The sequence below is a fragment of the Malus domestica genome, chromosome 15, assembly GCF_042453785.1.
Source record: "Malus domestica chromosome 15, GDT2T_hap1".
Taxonomy (NCBI): Eukaryota; Viridiplantae; Streptophyta; class Magnoliopsida; order Rosales; family Rosaceae; genus Malus; species Malus domestica.
The window spans coordinates 1666320-1688282 of NC_091675.1; the positions used below are offsets into that span (position 1 = coordinate 1666320).

The 21963-nt window shown below is 37.0% G+C and overlaps 2 protein-coding genes and 1 long non-coding RNA gene across 8 annotated transcripts; 1 reads left to right on the forward strand and 2 right to left on the reverse strand.

Annotated features, from left to right (window-relative positions):
* Positions 1–3821, forward strand: LOC103450486 (uncharacterized protein At1g01500). 2 transcript variants are annotated; one of them, XM_008389850.4, is made up of 3 exons: positions 1–515; positions 1465–2280; positions 3287–3821. In XM_008389850.4, the coding sequence occupies exons 2-3, from the start codon at positions 1573–1575 to the stop codon at positions 3518–3520; spliced, it is 942 nt and encodes a 313-aa protein (XP_008388072.1). In that variant the 5' UTR covers positions 1–515; positions 1465–1572; the 3' UTR covers positions 3521–3821. The 2 variants fall into 2 exon arrangements, with proteins under 2 accessions (XP_008388072.1, XP_017191696.1); XM_017336207.3 differs by lacking the exon at positions 1–515 and adding an exon at positions 641–816.
* A 222-nt stretch (positions 3822–4043) lies between these two features.
* On the reverse strand, positions 4044–6825 carry LOC103450487 (uncharacterized). Its single transcript, XM_008389851.4, has 6 exons — positions 6000–6825; positions 5482–5621; positions 5216–5392; positions 5031–5129; positions 4704–4949; positions 4044–4555 (listed from the first exon to the last, which is right to left on the reverse strand). Exons 2-6 carry the CDS (start codon positions 5542–5544, stop codon positions 4256–4258), a joined length of 885 nt encoding a protein of 294 aa, XP_008388073.1. The 5' UTR covers positions 5545–5621; positions 6000–6825; the 3' UTR covers positions 4044–4255.
* A 2194-nt stretch (positions 6826–9019) lies between these two features.
* LOC108174759 (uncharacterized) lies at positions 9020–14077 on the reverse strand. 5 transcript variants are annotated; one of them, XR_011576189.1, is made up of 7 exons: positions 13538–14077; positions 12794–12852; positions 11793–12033; positions 11623–11691; positions 11432–11530; positions 10128–10248; positions 9159–9603 (listed from the first exon to the last, which is right to left on the reverse strand). It is a non-coding gene; the product is annotated as an uncharacterized lncRNA (long non-coding RNA). The 5 variants fall into 5 exon arrangements; XR_011576188.1 differs by lacking the exons at positions 12794–12852; positions 13538–14077 and adding an exon at positions 9020–9124 and having other exon boundaries at positions 9387–9603; positions 11793–12405; XR_011576190.1 differs by lacking the exons at positions 12794–12852; positions 13538–14077 and having other exon boundaries at positions 9159–9590; positions 11793–12400.
* Positions 14078–21963: the final 7886 nt, after the last annotated feature.

The window sequence follows — 21963 nt, forward strand, 5'->3', positions numbered from 1 at the left end:
GAGAAAAGAGAGTAGAGGGGCGAACACTGCACCACTAAAAAAGAACTAATTATTAATTTCTAACTAAGCAATTAGGCGTTGCCCATCCCTTTCAGGGTTTCAGGGACAGGAAGCCAGTCCAAATTCTTCTGCCTCCTCCCCAATCGGATAAGATGAACAACAAAATTTAAGAAAACGCCCATTTCCCTCTCAGATTCCTGCTCCCCTATAAAACCCATCTCTCCATTTCATTCCCTTCTTCGGAAACTCTCAGAATCCACGCACCACAAACTCAAAAGCCTCAAGCTTTTTCTTTTTCCATCCAAAAAAAAGGAAACACCAACAAAAGCAACCAACAATTATTTTTATTTTATTTTATTTTGGAGGACTTGGGTCAATCGTAATATTGATTCGCAGCCACGAATTCTGGGCTGGGAGGAGAATCAAAAGCCTCGACCTTGAAGGAGTTTCGAAAGCGATTCGGGAAGTCACTCTCTGCAGTTGAAGATTGTGGATGGAATTGAATCAATTACTTGGTTAGTTTTTTATTTTTTTATTTTTTTTGTTTCTCTTTATTTGTTTGTGGCTCTTGATTCGTTTGAGAGGAAGAGAGAGATGGATTTGGCTGCTTCTGTGAATTGACTGGTTGTGGCCAGCTTTTGCAGCATATTTATTTTATTTTTCTTCGTAATTTTGTAATATTCTCTTGCAAACATTTCAAAATTCAATTTGGTTTCAGTTCGTTTGCTTTCCTTTAAAGTTTTACGAAATTACGAATTGGATTTGAAGATTGAAGATTTGAATTGTTCAATTCTTGTTTAATTCCAGGATCTGCTGGTGGGTCTTCCTGTTTTCATCCTCTGCTCAAATAAATTGTGTGTAATTTTATTTTATTTGTTTGAAGACTATGTTCATGCAGTGAAAGGCTCTAAAATTAATCTGTAAATTTGGATAGCAAATTGATTGAATTGCTATACTTTTAGGTTAATATAAATGGGAAATGATATTTGCACAGTTTTATTCTCGTTTTGCACACTCGTGTTTATTTATGTTCTTTGATTTATATTTAAAGGCTATAAATATACAAGGGTGTGCAGACGGAGAAAAGGCGTGTGTGCGGAAATTACTTCCCATATAAATGTTTCATCTTTCTATGAAGTTAGATTTGTGTTTGTTCAAGATAAGAGTGAGCATATACCTTTTGTTTTCAAATCCTATTTGTTAGCCTATATAGCTGGATTTTTGCTCTTTCAGTTGTGAGATTGAGTTCTTTGTTCCTCAATCTATGGATTTCTAACTTTCTGTTTCTAAATATGGGGTGTTTTGTTTTTCCCTTACAAAAATACCGTTTTACCCGGCAAAGGCAAACCTTTCTTGATTATGTGCTGGTTTAATGGATTTGAGTTTGACCATCTGGGCTTCTGGGTTTTTTCCCCTTTGTTTGTGATTATCTGAACCGAAGATATTCTGGTTATTTCTTCACAGGTCTCTTATGCCAGTCTGAGTTCAACTTGTGTGGTTCCTACGGCAATGACATTGCCGTTTTGATCAATATCGAGGGATTTCAGTGAGGATTGCTCTCCTAAAAGAAAAATGGATGGTTCAAATGAAGTTTCAAGCAATGGTGAAGTTGAGAATCATGCCCTCCAGATTATAAGATACTCTCCTTACCAGCCCTGCAGTAAATTACCTTCATCTTGGTTTGATTTGAGAGTCTTCTATGTGAGGATTAGTAACTTTAAGGTTGATGATTCGACCCCAAAGTTTCTGACTCTCCATCATATTCCTGTAAGCCCGGATACCCTTTTGGAAGTCAATGGTGCTAAAACTAGCATTCACTCTGAAGGTGTTTCTTCACATCTTAGAAGGGATCGGGTAGATAAGAAGTCTGAAGAGGCCACATTTGTGAATACAGACAGCATAAGGTTGACGGGGAGCGCGAGATTTGAGGTGTATGACAAAGATGATCTCATCCTCTCTGGGGTGTTAGAGATGTCTAATAGCAACGGTTTCATTGGGGAATCAAAAAACAATGTCAAGCGATGGAGCATGAATTGTGAATCAGATATCAGTGCTTGCACTGGATTTTTGAAGGGGAAACATCTTGGTGGCGCTGAATTAACTGCACCAACCATTGAAGTTTACATCACAGGATGCTTCTCTGGCACACCGATCATCTTAACCAAGACACTGCAGCTTCATTTTAGAAAGAAACACAATAGGAAGAGCACGTTGGGTGCAATACCAGAGTACGAGACAACCGAATGCCAGAAAGATGTCTCTCGTGGAGTTGATATTGAGGTACATATTGAAACTTTTTTTTTGTATTGAAAGATTGAAACTCAAATTTTGTTATGTTCACTTCAGTGCTTTGCCATAGTTGCATTTATCTGGTATCTTAGGGTAGTGTCGGTATATGCATGTTGTAAGGCGCCTGTGTTCATCTAATGCCTCACTCTAGGGTCGGTTTTTGTTTGTTATAAGGCGAAAAATTATTTGAAGCTTTATTTGCAGTCATTGCAGTATTTGATATCAAAAATTGTACAATGCATCGGTGTCTGCTTCCGTGGATGACTAGATTTACATGCTTTAATCCAAACATTCGAATCTAGCGGTCCATAAAACCGGTGCATCCCGCACACCAGTGTACTGTAGTCTGTAGGACTCATTTGATAGATGAGGTGTTGAACAATTTTGTCGTTTTTGGGAGGCAGGTCCCCAGTGATCTAAAACCATATAGCGGTATGGTGAAATTGTCGCCTTTGTTAACTCTTTCGTACGAGCCTTGCAACTGCCTGCCTGTGCTTCCTGCCCAGAAACGTACTTCTTGTTAAACAAGGACTTGCAAACAGAATCTTATCTTATGGCACATGGGTATTATGGGTAGGGCACAGTTTTCAAGAGATGGGGTTGTATTCAATTTGCCGGTTCTGTCTTCTTTTTCATATCCTTGTTGAAGTCAGACTTACATTGGCCTCATCCAACGAGACGTGGGGATGGTCCGTCATTGTGGGCCCCACCTTCTACTGGGTTGTTGTAGACAGTATTCTGAAGGTTATATTGGCACCGATTTATTATCTTTGGGATCTTGATAAGATGGTTGTCTTAATTTACCCTGGTTAAGATGGCACTCATGAATTTGTTCTGTTGGTTTTATCTCTTGCGTAAAGAAGGAAAGGTTAACTTACTAAGGGCTAAATAATTAGTCATCATAGCATCTTTCATTTGTTATGGTTCATATCTCTGTTATTTATTCTTCGGTTGGGATTGTACGTTTTGGGATCCCCTAACCTTTCTTGAATTGCAGGTAGCAGAGTACAGAAACTACAAGCCGGAGAACGAGGATGAGTACAACAATATGTACTGGAGGAGGACGGAATATATGGACGGTGAAGACGGAGAACTCTCATGGTTCAATGCTGGTGTGAGAGTTGGCGTGGGTATCGGACTTGGCGTTTGCCTTGGAGTTGGCATAGGGGTCGGTTTGCTGGTCCGCACTTACCAAACGACCACGCGAACTTTCAAGAGGCGCCTGTTGTGATGTCAACGTGTTTTGTGTGCTCAATCTCGAAAGGCAGCTAACCTTGTCTGCGTTTAACGTGCATCTCGAACGACAGATTTTGACTTAGTACTGTTTGTGTAGCTGACAGTTTATATGTTTCGCATTCTATGTTGTTTCCTCCATAAACTCTTGGTGAGAGGTTTGTTTAGAAGAAGGGTGTGATAGAAAGAGAGAAACAGTCTTTGATTTGGACAAAAGTATATAAATGGTAAAATATTGTATTTCATTGTAGTAGATAACATCTCTTTCCCCCAAAGCTAATAAAATTCGATTTAATAAATTTTATTTCTGGCCATCAGACTAAAACGGGGAACGGTGCACGTATTTATCATTTTCCCATCCCAAATTAGACTTGGTAACAAGATTCAAGCTCAGGCGCAAGAAGACGGGAAAAAATGAAGGTTTTGCGAACAAGTGCTTTAGAATTTTAATTACGTCTTGGCTGATTGGTCTCACCCACATCACATTTGATGAGATATTTATAAAACAAACCGATGCCAGATTGCTAATTTGTTTTCTTAATGATAATGTAGTCACTAAACATGTTTAGTATTAAGATAATCTCTCACTGGATCGTAGCTTGCAGGCTTACAGCAACATCTCAACCAGTTAGTCCGTCTCACTTATTCTCCTATACTTTAGGGTTATCAGCTCCTGCTATGGAGGATTCCGGTGATTAATCACGATCATGCGCTGAGAGTAGGGGCGGGAGACTCAGCTGGCTGCTGGTGTAAGGCTCACTGGCTCTGGAGCCACCTCAGCTCCAGAACGCCCATTAGCCCAATGTGGTGGTTTGTCATCGGGGCACCAAAATGCAGCTGATTTCACATCATCTTGATTCATTAGTTTAGAGAATTCCTCGTGATCATAGTTTAGTATGGCTGGTCCTCCAAACTCAATAGGGAGATTTTCCTCGTCGAAATATTGTTTCATAAGCTCCACGCTATCTTTGTTCTTCGGGTAAACGAACTTAACCTTGTGGAATGTCTTGTTATCCAAGAAATACTTGACAATCTGCATCAACAGAACAGAACAATCTCAGATACTCGATTCAATTATCTATCATCAATTTGAATAACTACTAGATTATAACCGCACGACCCCCGATTCTTTTGGCGGAAGTAATGTTCAATGAAGCAAATAGGAAGAACAGAACTCAAACCTTCCAAAATGCTTCAAAAATGCGTGGGGGATTGTAGAGAAATGCTACTGCTAGTCTCTCAGGGTAGTGGTTCTGTAAAATGTTGATGGTGTCTCGAGCCGATTTCACAGGCACGGTAGCACTTAGCGTCCACCCTGTGAAGTCTATCAGCCACGCCATTTGTTCTTGGCCCTCCGGAAGGTTGAACACAGCATTCTCAATCAGATACACCAGATGCCGCATCTGATTGTCTATTGATACCGTGTTCTGCAACATTTCCAGTAGCATTAATCTTCGCCCTAGTGAATGCTCAACGAATCAGAAATACAAAGTGACAACGCTTAATACCTGCATTCCCGGTCTCAGTATAAGAACAGTCCTCCCACTACGATCGCGAAAACTTGCTCTGTAAACTTTCCCGGTCTCGCCTTCACATGCAACTTCGCGCTGACAACACAACAATCACGTCAACACTCAGCTAGAAATGTAAGCATCAGAAACAGAGAACATCGTAAAAAGTAAAGCAATTTTACCCAGCGGATTTCCTCAGGCTTATAGGTTGACCTCCATTTGAGTGTTTCCTCCAACATTTTCTTCGCCTTGCCAAGGTTCCAATTTCGCGCCTCCAAGTACCGCCTGAAGCATGCATCAGTGCAGAACTGCAAACTGCGTCCAGATAGCGGTCCAATCGCAGCCTTCAGCTCATTGATCTGCATATATATTGCAATTCATGAACTCAACTAAGAAAGATTTTTCCACATTTCCTTGAAAACTTGTATACTTCAAACTTTTTCATTACCTTAGCGTCATGGTTCAAGGGATCGTCCTCTTGCTGATGAGAAGTGCTCCAGAGGCGAAACATGTCCACAGATTTTTCGATATCAAAATCCTTCGCAACTGAGTGCAGCTTCACCCAGGAACTTAATAGCTGCTCGTTTACTGGACTTGCATGAAACAGGGAGGGGTAGAAAATGATAAATAAATGAGGAAAAATCACGCAAACTGCGGTGTTAGATCAACCATCCAAACCCAATCTTAAAAGTCAAAGAATCAAACAATCCATGTTCCAGAAGAATTGAACATTGTTAACTGTAAAAAAAATAGAACGAAAAATGAAATCAGCAATAATAAAAAATTGTTGACTGCGGGAGTCATGACATATTTCCAGATCTTGGGCCCCACAAACAGAAGAACTACAGCAAACCCAGAACTCAGAAATTTTCTAATAATTTAATTTTCTTAGGAAAAATGAAACAAAAACAAATTAAAAACATAAAAACCAAGCACATAGCATGAGCAGAGAGTGTTCATTGCTACCTGGAAATCCAAAGCCTCCAACCTTGCCAATTGCTTGCCCCAGAGAGAGAGAAACGTGATGACCTTTTGTAAAACTAACACGAGATACGAGTGAAGAAAGAAGATAAAGGAGGAAAGACCGAAGCTTTATGGAGTGGAGTAAGCTTTATCGAGTGGGAAAGATTTTCTAATATGATCCATTTATCATACATTGTACAGTCAGAAATCATTATAAATTTTTTTATTTAAAATTGAAGGCTAAATTGGATTAATGGTCCCGTGGTGAGAGGGTAATCGGAAGATAGCTTTCGTGGTGAAAAAAATCAAATTTAAACCTTTGTGGTGAACTCCGTTAAGATTTAAGCTTAAAATTAACATTCTCCTCATCTATCCGTTAACCCATTCAACATTCATAACTAAAAGAGAAAAAAAACTCATTCATCCAAGGCTATGAATTCGTTGATCCATGGTTTGATTCCATTCAAATATTGAAAAACGAAATATTGGGTTGTGAAAACTGACTTACAGATTGAAGATGGTGTGGTTGGAGCCTCTCTGTAGTAAAAGAAGCTTCAGGATTTGTAAAAATAAGAAAGAACCGCAATTTGGGTGATAAATTTAAACTTACTCGAACTTTACAAAATCTAAAGGTTAATAAATTACAAGGGATTGGAGCCAAAAGCTTGAAACTTCACAACCCATATCAAATCTCAGCCGCAGATGCCACCTAAGCGTGAAAGCAAGCTCCTTTTTTTCTTCTAGGAATCCTACTCAGAGAAAGAGCTAAAATTTAAAAACTCGCTCGGATTGAATTAACCCAAAGAACACAAAAGGTGACATTGCTTTCGACCAAAAAATTTAAAATCCAATGAAATCTTTGGGAAAAGGGTGGGACTGTTAGTTTTGGGTTAACGGAAAGTTTACATAAATGTTAATTTTGAACTTAAATTCTAACAGAGTTCACCACGAGGGTTTAAATATGAATTTTTTCACCACGAGGGCTATCTTCCGATTACTCTCTCATCATGGGACCATTAATCCAATTTAGCTATAATTGAATATAAATAATAACTAACAAAAATTAATCTCATAATATACAATAAACATATATAATCAGAAAATTTCAAGAATCATCACAAAAATGATACGGCGAGGATCATCTCTCTTGTGTGAAATGCAATCTCTCGGGTCTGCGCTTTCCTTTTTCTGTATTTTTCCTGGCGGCAATGCTAGAGCCACTGCCTTGTGATCTTTCGAGCGATGACGTGCAGCCAAACCCACGCCCACGTGTTTTTTTCATGCACTTAATATTTGCACGTGTGGCCTCTGATAAGAGAATCATGGTCTTCGTTCGATGCCTCTCAACGTGGCGGATTCTTGGAACATTGCAAGTTGCAACCGGGGAAAATTTAGTAGGAAACCGTAAAAGAGATGCGGAGGAAAAACGAAAAAGATGAATATATGGATTCTAGAAGGTATTCCAAATTGCCGTGAACAAAACTTTCTTTGTCAATAAAATGAAAACCTTTAGTACTACGATTTGGTATTTTTTATTTTCAGTAAGAAGTTTTAGATTCGGTTTTTACTAAAGACGAATTTGAATTACATTATTCTTAATCTATTATGATTTTCAATGAGAAGTTTTAGATTTGATTCTTACTAAAGATAAATTTAAACCACATTATTCTTAATCTATTATGAAGCTTAGCCTAATTTTTTATCCAGTTAACGTAAATAACCAATTTTTCTCTTTATTTTTCAAACATCACCCACATTGCCATGGTAATATTTTTAATTAAAAAAAGAAAAAAAATACATTTCTATATGATAGTTTTTGTTTTACTTTTTATATACACACGTGTGAGCTTTATCTAGTATTGGTAAAAGTAAGAAATGACTATGACATGGGTTTTTGGGTTTACAGTCACAACACATTTAAACCGTAGGGTTTGTTACTTTCACCAACCCATTGGGTTTGCTACATTTTCCTTGTTTTTTTAGTTGATGTTGCTTTTTCCTTGTTGACCAAGTGCATGAATAAATCGCAAGAGTAAAGAAACATACAGAAATAAACATAGCTTACATGAGATGAAAACGTGATTAAAACAAATAATCTTTTTAGGATTAATTTGATAAAACTTGGCTTTTTACACTTCAAAAGTCATTCCTTTGCACACAAACCAAAACACATATCATATTCAAAACAAATAAACTTCAAGGAAAAGGCAGCCAAATCACGCTAGCATATGAGCTTCCCATGTATTCTGATTCCACCCAACATTACATGCAAGTTTTTCTAATCAAACAATTTTACCGAAGTTTTATTGGCACAATAATCTTCCATCCAAATATAGAGCCAAATAGTGTGACTAATATAGAGGAGGAAAAGTAAAACCAGTGAGTCGGCACCACTATGTCAAAAGCGGTGGGTGCTGCATCGTCCAACTTGCAAGTGCCTAGCCAATGTCAAATGAAATCGAAGACATGCCCACCTACACCATTTTTCCCCATTTGATACTACTGGAGCATTCTGCCAACCGACCCGAACTTGTCCCTCTGATTTCCTCTCTAAACTGTGAACAAGGATCTTCTTCGGATTCACTTTGTGAGGATCCGATCCCCACATTCAACCGTTCATCGTACATTGTATCGTCAATTTTTATCAGATACTATTTATGTTTAATTTTAAATTAAAAAAATCAAATAATTTTTTACAACACGATACACGATGAATGGTTACGATGTGGAGATCTCTAGAATCCCCACAAAATGGATCCAAATGGGATCCAATTCCCTAAACCATTACAAAAGATAGCATTCTGCCAACTGACCCGAACTTGTACCCCTACAGCTGATTTCCTCGCGAAACTATTGCAAAGGCCAATTTTCGGCTACGGGATGTTTCCTCACAAAACATCAAATTTTTGGAAGCATGATAAGAGGGAATTTGGTCATTTATTTTAGTTTCTGAGGAAAATTGGCCAATGTCGTACGAGTCACAATTTAAAGGAAGAATGACACGCTTTGTAGACAATACAAAATCTAAAAGTTTTCACACAATCACAGATTCACAACCATAGTATAGCCTGAGTTCGAACACAAAAGAATCAGTATACATGCATTAAGGTATAGCTCCATCCGAGTAGCTGAAGAAGTAGAAAGAAAAGCAGATACAGTAAGTTTTAGAACGCATCAGTATAAACAGCATTGTAAGATGTACATGGACAAAAGTAAACCAATTCACAGACCACCTCTCAGACATGACACGAAAGTAAAATCTCGTTGAAACTGAAACGATCACAAATTAAAGAAACCGCCAACACAAACATGAAGAGTACTGAGACTTGATTAAAACTATTAAGAAGTCAAATACAACCACCCTGATAGAAGAAATCTCACGAAGGATACCTCGGAACTGTTTTCTTCCAATTCACCAAAAGGGATCGCCTTCTGACTAAGCCAGCACTCTTCCACGCAAAGAGAGTGTTATGAACGAGCTCTAAGATCAGGTCAGCATTCTTCCACATAACAAGTACGTGATGAACCAGTTTGCAAATAAGCCCAGCACTCTTCGACATGAGGCCTTAGGTGAACGATCATATAAGCTATTCTCTACAAGTCATGACTGCGGTTTGAAGTAATGGTATAGAAAATGCATGTGTTGTGAGTACGAAACAAAGCAAACGGAAATAGGCGCCAAATAATACAAGCCTAAATGCTTTATTTTTTATGTCATTGGGGAATCATCCAACAAAAGATGCGATAAGCTCAAAAGAAGCTTAAGGGACTATTAGCAGTTTTCTTAATATGCATCTATATATCATTCACCAAAATTGAAAATTGAAAATAGATGTATACATACTAAAGCATAAATGAATACCGAACAACAACATTTTACGGAATATGAAAGATCTTCAAGAGTTGCAACATAATGTAGCAACGTTTATTGTTATACTAAAATGTAACATGATATGGCGTGGAAACCTAGCAACCAACAGAACCCTAATTTGTTTCTATACATCACTAGCCAAACCGAACCCTTGTAGATTTTTCTTCACCTAGTTTTTACTGCATTTGTAGGTAGTCAATGAGTATAAGTTAATTGAGAGCTGCAATTTTAATTATTAAGTAACGAATCGAAGTTAGTACCTCTCCGTGAAGCCAAATCGGAATCCGCCTTCTCCATGTAAGCTAATTGAATCATCGTAATCATCACAACCGGGTCAACTACCAAATCCGATCCAGTGGACAATCAGCACCGGGTAATCGACTGAAAACAACAGTTACCGAAAAAAACATATGAGAAAATCAGTCAACAAACATAGCCAGGTAAGAACAAGCAGCGTAGGGATAAATTTAAGCGGATCAATCACATACCTTACTCCCGAACTACTTATTTTCGGAGATAATTATCAATGATAAGCCCAATTAGATACTAGTTTAATTAACTATCATTAATTACATTTCCTTACTTCAATCTCCTGATTCTTCATACATTAATGTATAACCAATAATTAACCACCAAATCATAGGGTTAAATCTTATATTTTCCACCAATGTCCCTCACATTACTCAATTCCCTAAACAAGGCTATTGTCTCCGTTATTTAGTCTCATTTATTATGTGACTGCATCTAACGTCTCGTTAGACTGCCTACGTACCCTAATTAGGGATCAAGCCATTCGTAATTCACAATAATTAATTGTAGGTAACATGCACAATTCACTTTAGAAGCGTTTGAGGAGCTATCAATTATATACCTATGATAAAAGGAAGAGATCCACTCACCTGGAGTCCACGCTATGATTCTCTAGCACGCACATCGAGGTGTCTCGAATGATTGGCGCTTGGAATAATTATAGAATCACATCTCAGAACTCTCATCAATAGAATACGTAATTCACATAAAACACATCCTCAAGGACATTCTAAAATAGTTTGAGACCCATTGACCATAAGTCAATCGTCGATCAAAGATCGACGGTAGGGTCTACAACCCTGTATAACTCGATTCGGAAGATCCGCATATTAGATTTTCAATTTGCAACTTCCAAAGATCCACATTATGCTTTTAGAATAACATACTAAAATTTCATTGCGATCAAACGGTCGAATCTCAGCTAATTGCCCAAAACCAAGTGGCGGTTAACATTTATTTTATAAACTTACACATCCAATTCGGGAAGATCCGTAGTCGGATTCCTGATCTGTAAGTTTCTATGGCCCTCAAATATTATGTACTATAATGTATTAAAGTTGGTGATGATCCAACGGTCGGATCGTCGATTACTATTCTAATTAAGTGGTGGACCTTAATGGGACTTTGCCAGATTCTGCAGTTTTTGAAGATTTCCTGGGCGATCTTTGGAACACCATATCTCACTTGTTTCTCAACCAAATTCTACCCATAATATACCAAATCGAAGCTATAGAAATTTAGAACAAGATTATACCAGCTTGGAGTCCAAATGGTTGCATGAGGTGGCCAGAAAATGGTTTGAAATACGGCTGTCCGCGGGAAAACTGGTAACTCGCCGGAATTTCTGGGCAACCTTTCAACGTCCATAACTTTGTCAATACTCAACGAAAACAAGTGATTCAAAAACGAAAATCATAGTTCTCAATGAGATGAAGAGACTGGTACCTTACACGATGGCTATCTCACCGTTATTTGGCCGGAAAACGCCTCAAAAGTGGCAGAGGTCGTCAGAAACTAGGCAAATTTTAAATCGTTATAACTTTCTCATTTCTCCACCAAATCACACGATCCAAACATGAAAATTCATCTACACAACATGAGGAATCGATTTATACCTGTGTCCAAGTCCAATTTAACCAGGAAAGGCTACAATTTCACTTAAACCCGCCGAAACCCTAGAAAAGGGTGTGCTTTGATTCGGCTTCGAATCGAACTATGACGCCTCCAACACTGCTTGGGCTTTGTTCTTGGGGTTGAGAGAAGTCTTTTTGTGGTGGTCATGGATGGTGAAACTTGTCGGAGCCACCGGGAAGAGGGATAAAGCCGCCGGAACACCCGTGAGTTTGTGGTTTCGAACTGGAAAAATGGAAAAGAAATAAGAAAATCTAACACCACTAGGATGTAGGGCTCATCAAGGGATTTCCATGGATACCAAGATCACCCAAAAAGGAGTTCGTATGAAGGAGATATGGCCGGGTCAAAAATGTTGGTTCGCGGGTCAAAAATGACCCATTTCGGGTCCCTCCTTTCCTCTCCTTCTCCTCCTCCTGATTGGGCAGCTCCTAACCTTTTTAAAAATCTGATTGGTGGCTACTCCCACAAGGTGGGAGTTCTAATAATTTAAACTAAACTTTAACTAACCAATTTCAAATGTCCGTAACTATACAGTTATAATTCGGACTTGCAAACGGCTTTCATCTATGCGTTCATACCAACGAGTACTATACAAATACGCCAAAAGAATAAGTCATACGTTCCTCTAGACGACGGACAACAAAAATCAAAGTCCTCGGCTCCAAGGCATTTTCGTCAATTCACGCTTTTAAAATTTATAAAATTGTAAAATTTGGGACGGGTTGTCACAGGGTGCAACCATGATGAGCTCTAAATAAATATATGCATACCAATGCAATACAACCCATTTAATCACATAATACTCACCTGAAGCTTACCTGAGTCTCCACAACATCAAATAATATAATTCTCAAGTATAACAGTGCAATAGTCAAAATGCAACTCATTATGACATGGCATTCAAAACATAAATCATTTAAGAAAACGTTTTGGAAACCGTAACATACATACATATATATATAGAAAAAAAATGCCCACTCACCTGGAGTCTGCGCTACAACTCCCTAACACCAATATCAAGGCGTCACGAATGATCGTCGCCTAGAACAATTATCAAATCACGTCTCAGAATTCTTATCAATAGAAAACGTAACTTACATAAAACACATCCCCCAAGGACGTTTTAGAATGATTGGTAACCTATTGACCAAAAGTAAACCGTCGGTCAAAGATCGACTGTAGGGTCCACAACCATACGTAACTCGATCCAGAAGATCCGCTCTCGGATTTCCTATCCGTAATTTCCAGAGATCTATATTATGCTTCTAGAACAACATCCTAAAGTTTCAGAACGATCCGACTGTCAGATCTCCGCCAATTACTAAAATTAAGTGGCGACCGACGTTTTATTTTACAAACTTACAAATCCAATTTGGGAAGATCCGCATGTCGGATTCCTAATCCATAAGTTTCTAATATCTTGAAATATTACATACTATAATGTATTAAAGTTTGGTGACGATCCAACGGTTGGATCGTCAATTCATATAAGGATCAAGTAGAGGTCTTTATCAAAACTATGTTCAAACGATGAAATTTCATGCAATGGCTTCACATATGCAATTGGGCTATCAAATTTAGCCTAGGAAGGTCAGGTGGGGTCTCCGCCCACATGCCGCCGCACACAGCAGCCGATCGCCCCGACTCGTCGGAAAATTCAACTATTTCTAAAAATTCTCAAACTTGACATAAATGAAGATCTCAGTGAGTAGAGAAAGTTTTATACCTGTGGCCAAGTCCAATTTGGCCGAGAAAAGCCTCAAATCACCATGAACTCTAGAATTTTGGTGTTTTTGATTCGTCCTCAAATCAACTCCGACGCTCCAACCATTGATTGGGCATTGTTCCTGACCTCTTGAGGAGTGTTTTGGTGGTGGTTATTGAAGGAAAACATTTCAGAATTGGTAGATTTTGGGCAAGTCTTCCGCGGCACCCACATGGTATTCTTCGTGAAATCTCCACCATTTCGTGTCAATTTTGTCTAGAATTGGATGTTGGGATATAATGATGAGGTTTGGTGGTGGTGAATGGGTGAAAATCTTCGAAAAATAGGTGAGGATCGCCGGAAACTGCTTCGAACCCAATGGCACCCCCGATCGAGTACGTAGGTACAGGGGTGAAGGGGATGAAGGTCTTGGTTGGGTGCCACTCATCTCTCTCCTTTCCCTTCATTTCCTTCTATCTCCATTGGGCAACCTCTTCCTTTCTCCTCATCCGATTCGCCACCACCCCCTCCTGAAACTCTCATTCTCCATTCTTCTATTCCGTCCAACATTCTCCTTCCTCACAACTTGTTTCCACCCCAGCCACACACATGGCTCCCTAAAACAAGTCACAAAAAAATATCTATCAATTATGAAATTTATTAATTTGTCTTCGGTATTCGATGTTTCGTTAAATTTTAACCGTAGCTTCGATTTCAATTCCGATTACGCCTTCGCGTTTGTATCGTCGAGTACTTCAGGAATACACCAAAATAATATTTCGTACGTTTCACTATACGTTGGTCAAAGAAAGTTAATACCTTCGCCTCTAAGGGAATTTTTGTAAAATCACGATTTTAAAATTTATAAAAACGTAAAATTAGGGACAGGTCGTCACATAGATTGTGCCGCATCACTAGCCGTTGGGTTTGAATTTCAGATTTTTTTTACTGTTGGAAATCCAACGGCCCATAAAACTAGGGATGGATTTTTTTGCTAAATTGCCAACCGTGCCATACTGATTTTGTGCCAACAATAATGGTACGGTATTGTACCGTACTGAAAGTTCGTGGTACGGTATTGGTAATGGATACCATTACCACGGTATTACTATACCGTACCGAAAATATAATATAATATATAATTTATATAAATTATATAATATATAATTATAATATAACACATATTTATAAATTATAATATATTTTATTTGTTTGTTAAATGGTTTTCAACTTTAATTCTTCTTGCTACTAATATGTTTTCTTTGTTTGTAATATAGGCTTAACACAAACTCAATCTTCTACAAGTTCAATGCCTCATCCAAAAGCTTCTACATTTTAAACTTGAAGAATTGATCAATGAATTTTACCTTTTGAAGTTTAGTTTCAATTTTCCTTTGGTTTGAAACTTTAACTTCTATTTGGATTGTTAACTTCTATTTGTTTTGGTTTGTAACATCTATTTGGATTGTAAGCTTAATTTTCATTTTGATGCATAATTTGAATTATTGTGTGTGTGAATTATGAATGATGAATAATAAATGAATTTAGGCTACAATTTAAATTACTGCTTTATGTTTCCATTCTTTGTTTCAGGCGTATAATTTTCAAGTAATTCATCAACATTTCATGCGGCTGTAAATCCATTTGAAGGTGGAAATCCAAAATCCATTTGGGCACTTGTTATGAGAATTTTCTTCTGTCTATGCATTTGGTTTATATATCTTTGTCTTATTACAGAGGCACAAAATATGAAATGTTGAACAAAGCAAAAACAGATTTTGTCTCAAAATAAAGTGGCAATTACCATTGCCATACCATGCCAACCGAGCATTTGGCAATACCAAACTTCGGTATACCGAAAGTTTGGTATGGTAATGGTAATAGATTTTACCAAACCAAAAATTTGGTACGGTAATTGATACGAGGGTTTTGGTACGGTAACCGTACCGAACCCACCCCTACATAAAACTAGCCGTCGGAAATCCAACGATCAAGGCTTAGCCACGTGACCCATGTCCCGTGCCCTTTTAGTGCACCTACAACACGGGCCCGGCGGTTGTTGCCTTGTCGGGGACGCACAACCACACGAGCGTGTTTTCCACAAGCCTGACACAAAAAAAAAAAAATTGTGTTGCCCACTGACATCATGCTGGCATCAGCATGACGCCAGATAGGCCGGTTTCTACCTCAACTCATTTTGGGCCGGCCTACAAACTGGCTTGAACTTTGGGCTAGCCTATTTTTAAGGGTGGATGGGTTTTTTTGGGTGCCAGCCTAAAAGATAGGGCTGAAGCTGCTCTTAGGTTGTTTTGATGGGCTATACCAAATTTTTTGGAAGCATGGCAATAAAAGGGCAATTTGCCATTTATTTTGGGTGATTGGCTCAGTATTTAAACTCATCCATGTGTGATAAATATGGTGGTGAGTATTAGCACCACTTTAGTATGATGAGCAAAAATATTTTCATTTATATTCAAAGTTCGACATTTCTGGTAAGTCTTTTTTTAATTTTAATTCCAATTTTTTGTTTTTAATAAAATTAGGTTCTCATCCATCTTTCTTCTATTTTATTAAATAAAACCTTATTTCTTTGTAATTTTTTATAAAGGAGCATCTGGAGATGGAGTTAGCGAGCCAGCAAGAAAGTCATGCGTACCAGCGATAATACCAGTTTCAGCAATACATTTCTTGCAGAGCCCAGGCAATGACAACATTTGTCATTCGCTTCCCCGATCCTCCGAGTGACTTTCAGTTGCCATCCACCAAAGCACTGCAATATTTGTAGTTAGTTTAGCATTTCTTGTATACATTTGTACGAATATTTTTTTAATCGAATTAAATAATTTTTTTAGTAGTGATTTTTTTTAGATTAATACATTTTCAAAAATAAAATAAAATAAACTGATTGCTGAAATATGTTCGTCGAGCAAAATAATATAAATATTTTATTTATAGAAACCCAACGAAGTAATGGGGTCAAAGGAGTGCAATGGTTGAAAAAAGAAATTTCAACTCAATGACTTTATAGAGGTTTTATTGTAAATTCAAAGAAGCCCTACGGCTTAAAAATAATTCAAAATTGGGGGCTGTTTGAACCATTTATTGCCTTGTGGGGAATCTATTCATTAATTTTTCTGGTGTTGTGTCGCTAGCAGCAGTTAAAGTGAAGAAATTGTGTTTTGACAATTGGCCAAAACTATTGTCCCTTCCAAAGAAGGGGAACCCAATTATGACAGTTCCTTAATTTCAAGAGATGTGCTATCTACACATTCATTTTTACTTTTCACATACCTTTGTTAATTTCTGTCTATTAATTTTCTTTAATTCATCCGATCCGACCGTCGAAAACTAAAAAAGTATGAAAGAAATAAAAAAAAATATGTGAATATCACACCCTAATTTCAAAGGCCACAACATCCACCTCTAGATTCATGGAGTGAATTACGGGTCATATTTTACACCATGCTCTTGACGACTAAGTACAACAGCAGACATATCCATATATTCATAAATACTTTAAGAAAAGCGAGTTTTGACAAGGACTTAAAGTGGGGTAGATTTTACGTTTGAAAACCCGAGGCTTCTGGTCATATGTATTTTTCTAAAGATTGACAAAAATTTATGAGGAATTTTAATGAAAAGCATCCGGTACTGTTTATTTTAATAAAAAATTATATTTTTACACTAAAAAGTCAATCTTGGTACTATTCATTTTACCATTTATTTTGTCCTTATCATTAAAACTCAAAGTTTTCAAGCTTTTTTCATTAGTTTTCCTAAATTTATAAGAATATGATTCTCTCCTCTTGTTTATTTCCTTATCTTTTTTCATTTTTTATTTGAACGATCACGATTAAACCATATCAATATTTTATATTAATTTTTTATAAAAATAAAATAAAATAAAAAATATAAAAGGAGGAGATGAAAAAAAACGAAGAGATAATCCTAGTCTAAATTTATATGGATATTATTGTTGATGGGAACCTGAGTTGTTTATCATGACCATAATAAGTGAATCCTATTTGATTCAAAGGAAGAAAAAAGTCACGAAATCAAGGATTCGTACTATTTAGACGTAAGATTCGTGGAATTTGATGACTTACGTGGAAAGGTGACCGCCATTTTGAAATATGGAAAAGCTGATAGGTGCTGCTGATAAGATCGGTCGAAGACTTTTATCATCTTGTTTTTGAACTTTTATTATTTAAATTTTATGATGGAATTTTAAATTTTTTTATAATATCAAAACAGATTGTTTAATACGGGAAGTTCTACAGCCACCCGTGATCTACATCATACAATTTATCTTGTATATGTGATAGTCTTAAAAATTCGTCAAACATTAAGAGACATGTTATATGAGAAATGTTAAGGAGGGGAGAGAATTATGCTTCATATTATATGAGAAGTGTTAAGAATATTCTTTTAAAATGATATTCTATATAATTCTTTATTGCCTCACAATTTAAAGTTAATTTCTACGTAAATATTATAAAATATTAAGCAAAAAATAAGAGATTAGAAAGTTCACGTAGAATCACACATTTACAAAAATATCCTTTACATTTCTCATATTATGTCGTACATAAACAAAAAAATACTATTGGATGAGCTTAAATAATAATGATAAAGCCACGTAGCAAGCCTGGAAGAAAATCACACATTTCACTAATCAGCTTGATGCACCTTAATTCAACATTTGACTAATGACTTTTTTTTGGTTATTGTTTGATACAAATGAGTTTATAATAATAAAAATACCAACGTGAAATATGTAGGTTTATTTGTTAATTATTTGAGGGGTGCTTTCAGGGTGATCGAATGGAAATTGAAACAAAGGTGTTGATTAAGTTGGAGTCTCTAGCTAATGACGGTGTGTGTGAGTGGGATTAACAACGCCTCATGTGGTACCAAGACTACGGAGGAAATGATATTTTTCAGGCAACACAGTAACAGTTTTATTACCATTATAAGAAAAGGTATAAACTTCAAATAGAGTATCTTGAGTTAAATCTGAATGATCCTTAAACAAAATAGATTTCAATACAAAAAACAAGGTCAACTTGGCCAATCTCACCATATCGGCAGATCTTTGGGTATGACTAGCATAATAACACATCAAGCACTCTAAAGCCAAATGTACTTCAATCTTGGCAATTAGAAAATCAATCACATCATAACCCGCCTTATGAGAGACTTTGCGTACAAAATTGCCAGCAAAACTAGTAAAAGAACACTATTTACATACAAGCAACGCCAACTTAAAAAAGAAACTGCTAAAGAAACAACTAGTGACGTTTACAATAATGACTCTACATTCAAAACCACAAACAAAAGCATCGATTATATTACGATAAATCGTACCAACGTCACCATGAGACATGAAAGAAAGATTCAAGCTCAAAAAGGCAAATCTAACATGGATGAAAGCAGCACTATAATCTAGAAAACCCACATCATTAAAACTCAACTTCATCTCTTGCCAAACCCACACTACCCAAAACAACCACAAACGGAAGATTTTGAAGGAAAATTGGATTGAAAAGGACAAAAAAAATAATTGATAGAGAACTCAAATATAAGCAAGCTTAGGCTAAGACTTAATCACCACAAAAGGGACTAATAAAATTAGTATGTCATCAATGTGTGATAACAAAAAAAAATCACTTAAATGTTTCGTTCTTTGTCACATGGTTAACGCTCACAGCACAACAATGGTTATACACTATATGTTTGGTGGATGGAAGATTCCCCTGATTTCCTTAGGGATATCTTGTAATTTGATTATGTATTGACATTTGAGAATAGATCCTTTCATCGTGCGGGACGGTCTTTTTCTTTAGATCGGATTGAAATTTCCGGCAAGATTTTATCGAGGTCCAATATAAACACTATTCTTAGTTTGTTGTCAATTTGTATTTGTATTACTTTGTTTGTAATGAATATCAAATATTGTATTTCTCTAAAAAAAAAATTAAAAAAAGTCTCGGCCTTTCTATCTTCTGGATAGTATGTTTGACAAAGTAATCAATCACATAATTGATGCTGACCAAAAAAACAAAAAAAAAAGGGTTGTGATTTTCACACACCCTTAACTACTTTTCCCACACCCCTCCCTATTTTTTAGTACTTAATTGGTATCCTACTAATTATTCTTCCATATATACCCTCTCCCTATTTAATCTTTCATTAATTACCATAAAAAAGTAGGAAGGGTATATATGGAAGATTAAATAGTAGGAAACCAATTAACTATTAAAAAATAGGGAGGGTGTGGGAAAAGTAGTTAAGGGTGTGTGAAAATCACAACCCAAAAAAAATCATGTCGTTGATGAGCCGCCGCAAGAGAGAGAAAAATGTACAATCCCTTTCTTTTTGTTTCGTTGTTTTTGAAATATAATTTAGGATAAATTACATAATAACTCTTCAGGTTTGAGATTTATTACAATCTCATACAATATCTTTAAAACATTTCACTTTCATAGCTCACGTACTATTTTATTTCAAAATAATACATCCGTTACATTTTTCATCAATAGATCCGTTAAGTGCTGACGTGGCTGCCAAATGTATGCCATGTGGCAAAATATATATATATATATATATATATAAACACACATACACACACGTAGAACCCATCCCTTTCTCTGTTTCAATCGACCGCCATGTGTGCACCAGTACTCTGGCGCCCCCAAATCACACCCTCTCTTTCTCTCTAATCCCTAAACCCAGAAATTGCGCACCAAACTTCATCGTCCCTGATCATCTTCTCCTTAAAAAGCACAAACAAAAATCCAGGAAACTCTCTCTATATATCTCTAGATTTCCGACGATGCCGAGGCGAAAACGAGGAGTTATAGCCTAGGACTGGGAGCTGGTGGTCCTCCAGAAGAAGCCCAATAAGGCCAGCGCCCTCCGCGACCCGAAGGCGGTGAACCACGCGATGCGGTTGGGTGCGCTGGTCTAGACCATCAAGAAATTCGACGGGGGCTCGAACAAGAAGGCAGGGACAATGGTTAGCGTGAAGAAGCTCGAGGAGGTGGGTGAAGGCGAAGGGGGAGGATCTGGTGCGGAGGATCGGGGAGGCGGTGAGGTGGAGTATGAGGTTGAGAGAGGTGAGGAGAGGTTGAATCTAGAGATTGTCGAAGAAAGGGGTTGCGGGGAAGGGGAAAGGGAAGGGATGGGGTTCCACGTGTGTTTTTTTTATTTAAAATTTTTTAAATTTAGAAGATTAAGGTTTTTTTTTAAATCAATTTTTTTTTGCCACGTGGCATACATTTGGCAGCCACGTTAGCACTTAATGGATTAATGAATGGAAAATGTAACAGATATATTATTTTGAAATAAAATAGTATGTGGGGTATGAAAGTGAAATGTTTTAAAGATGTTGTATGAGTTTGTAATAGATATCAAACTTGAAAGGCTACTATGTAATTTACCTTATAATTTAACTCCTTAAATTCAATTTTTATACATACAAGCCGACATAATTTCTTTACGGACGATACTTGGATGCTGAACACTCAGCACACTAATATTACTTACCACTAGTGGATCAATGGAATTTAAACGTCTGTTCTTTGAAACCCATCCTAACAATTGCTATCGTAATACCCAAACACCAAACTGTCACCCTATGTCACTAACCAAAGCAGCATCTTCTTCCCCTCACGTCTTCCATGGCAGATCTCACCAACCAATTCATCTCTCCTCCGTCAACCCCACCTCCATTCCCTCGTCCAACCTATCCTCCGTCCTCCACAACAAGTCCGCGACCACGGCTACCTAGTCGACTCCGCCGCCATCGTCTGCAAGATACTTTAGCAATCGCGGAGCAATACTCTTTTGGAACGACGACGTCGATCATCGCGGGAGACCGTCCTTAGCATATAACACATGTCATGTCTTTATTGGCCATGTATGTTAGTGAGTAAAATGGTACTGAGTAGTCAGTACCCAAGTATTGTCCTTATTTTTACTCCCGATCACAATGATCCACGTAAGAAAATTCATTAATTATACTTTATTTTACAAATTTTATATTTTTCGAATACCTAAAATATCCTTATTGCATATTTGATTGACACAATTAATTTTGTACAAGTTGTAAAGGAAATTAATGATTTGCCAAAATAAAAAGGAAAAAAAAAAAAAGAGAATTGGAATAGATAAGTTCTCTTTACAGAAATTTAATTCAACGGCTAAAGTTATTATAACTTTTAATTAGATTCTCTGTTTGTAGTCGTTAAATCAAATTTTAAAAATTCAAATTGATTGATTAAGTGAATTTAATAAAAAGAATCCGGCTCTTTATTATAAACCATCTATCTTTTACTCTTTAACATGTCTCGAGAATAAAAAGTTATTTATTTCAATCGATTCATACGTAGTACACGTGCACATATTACTCCTGTATATCTCTCTGTGTGTGACAGAGCTCTATA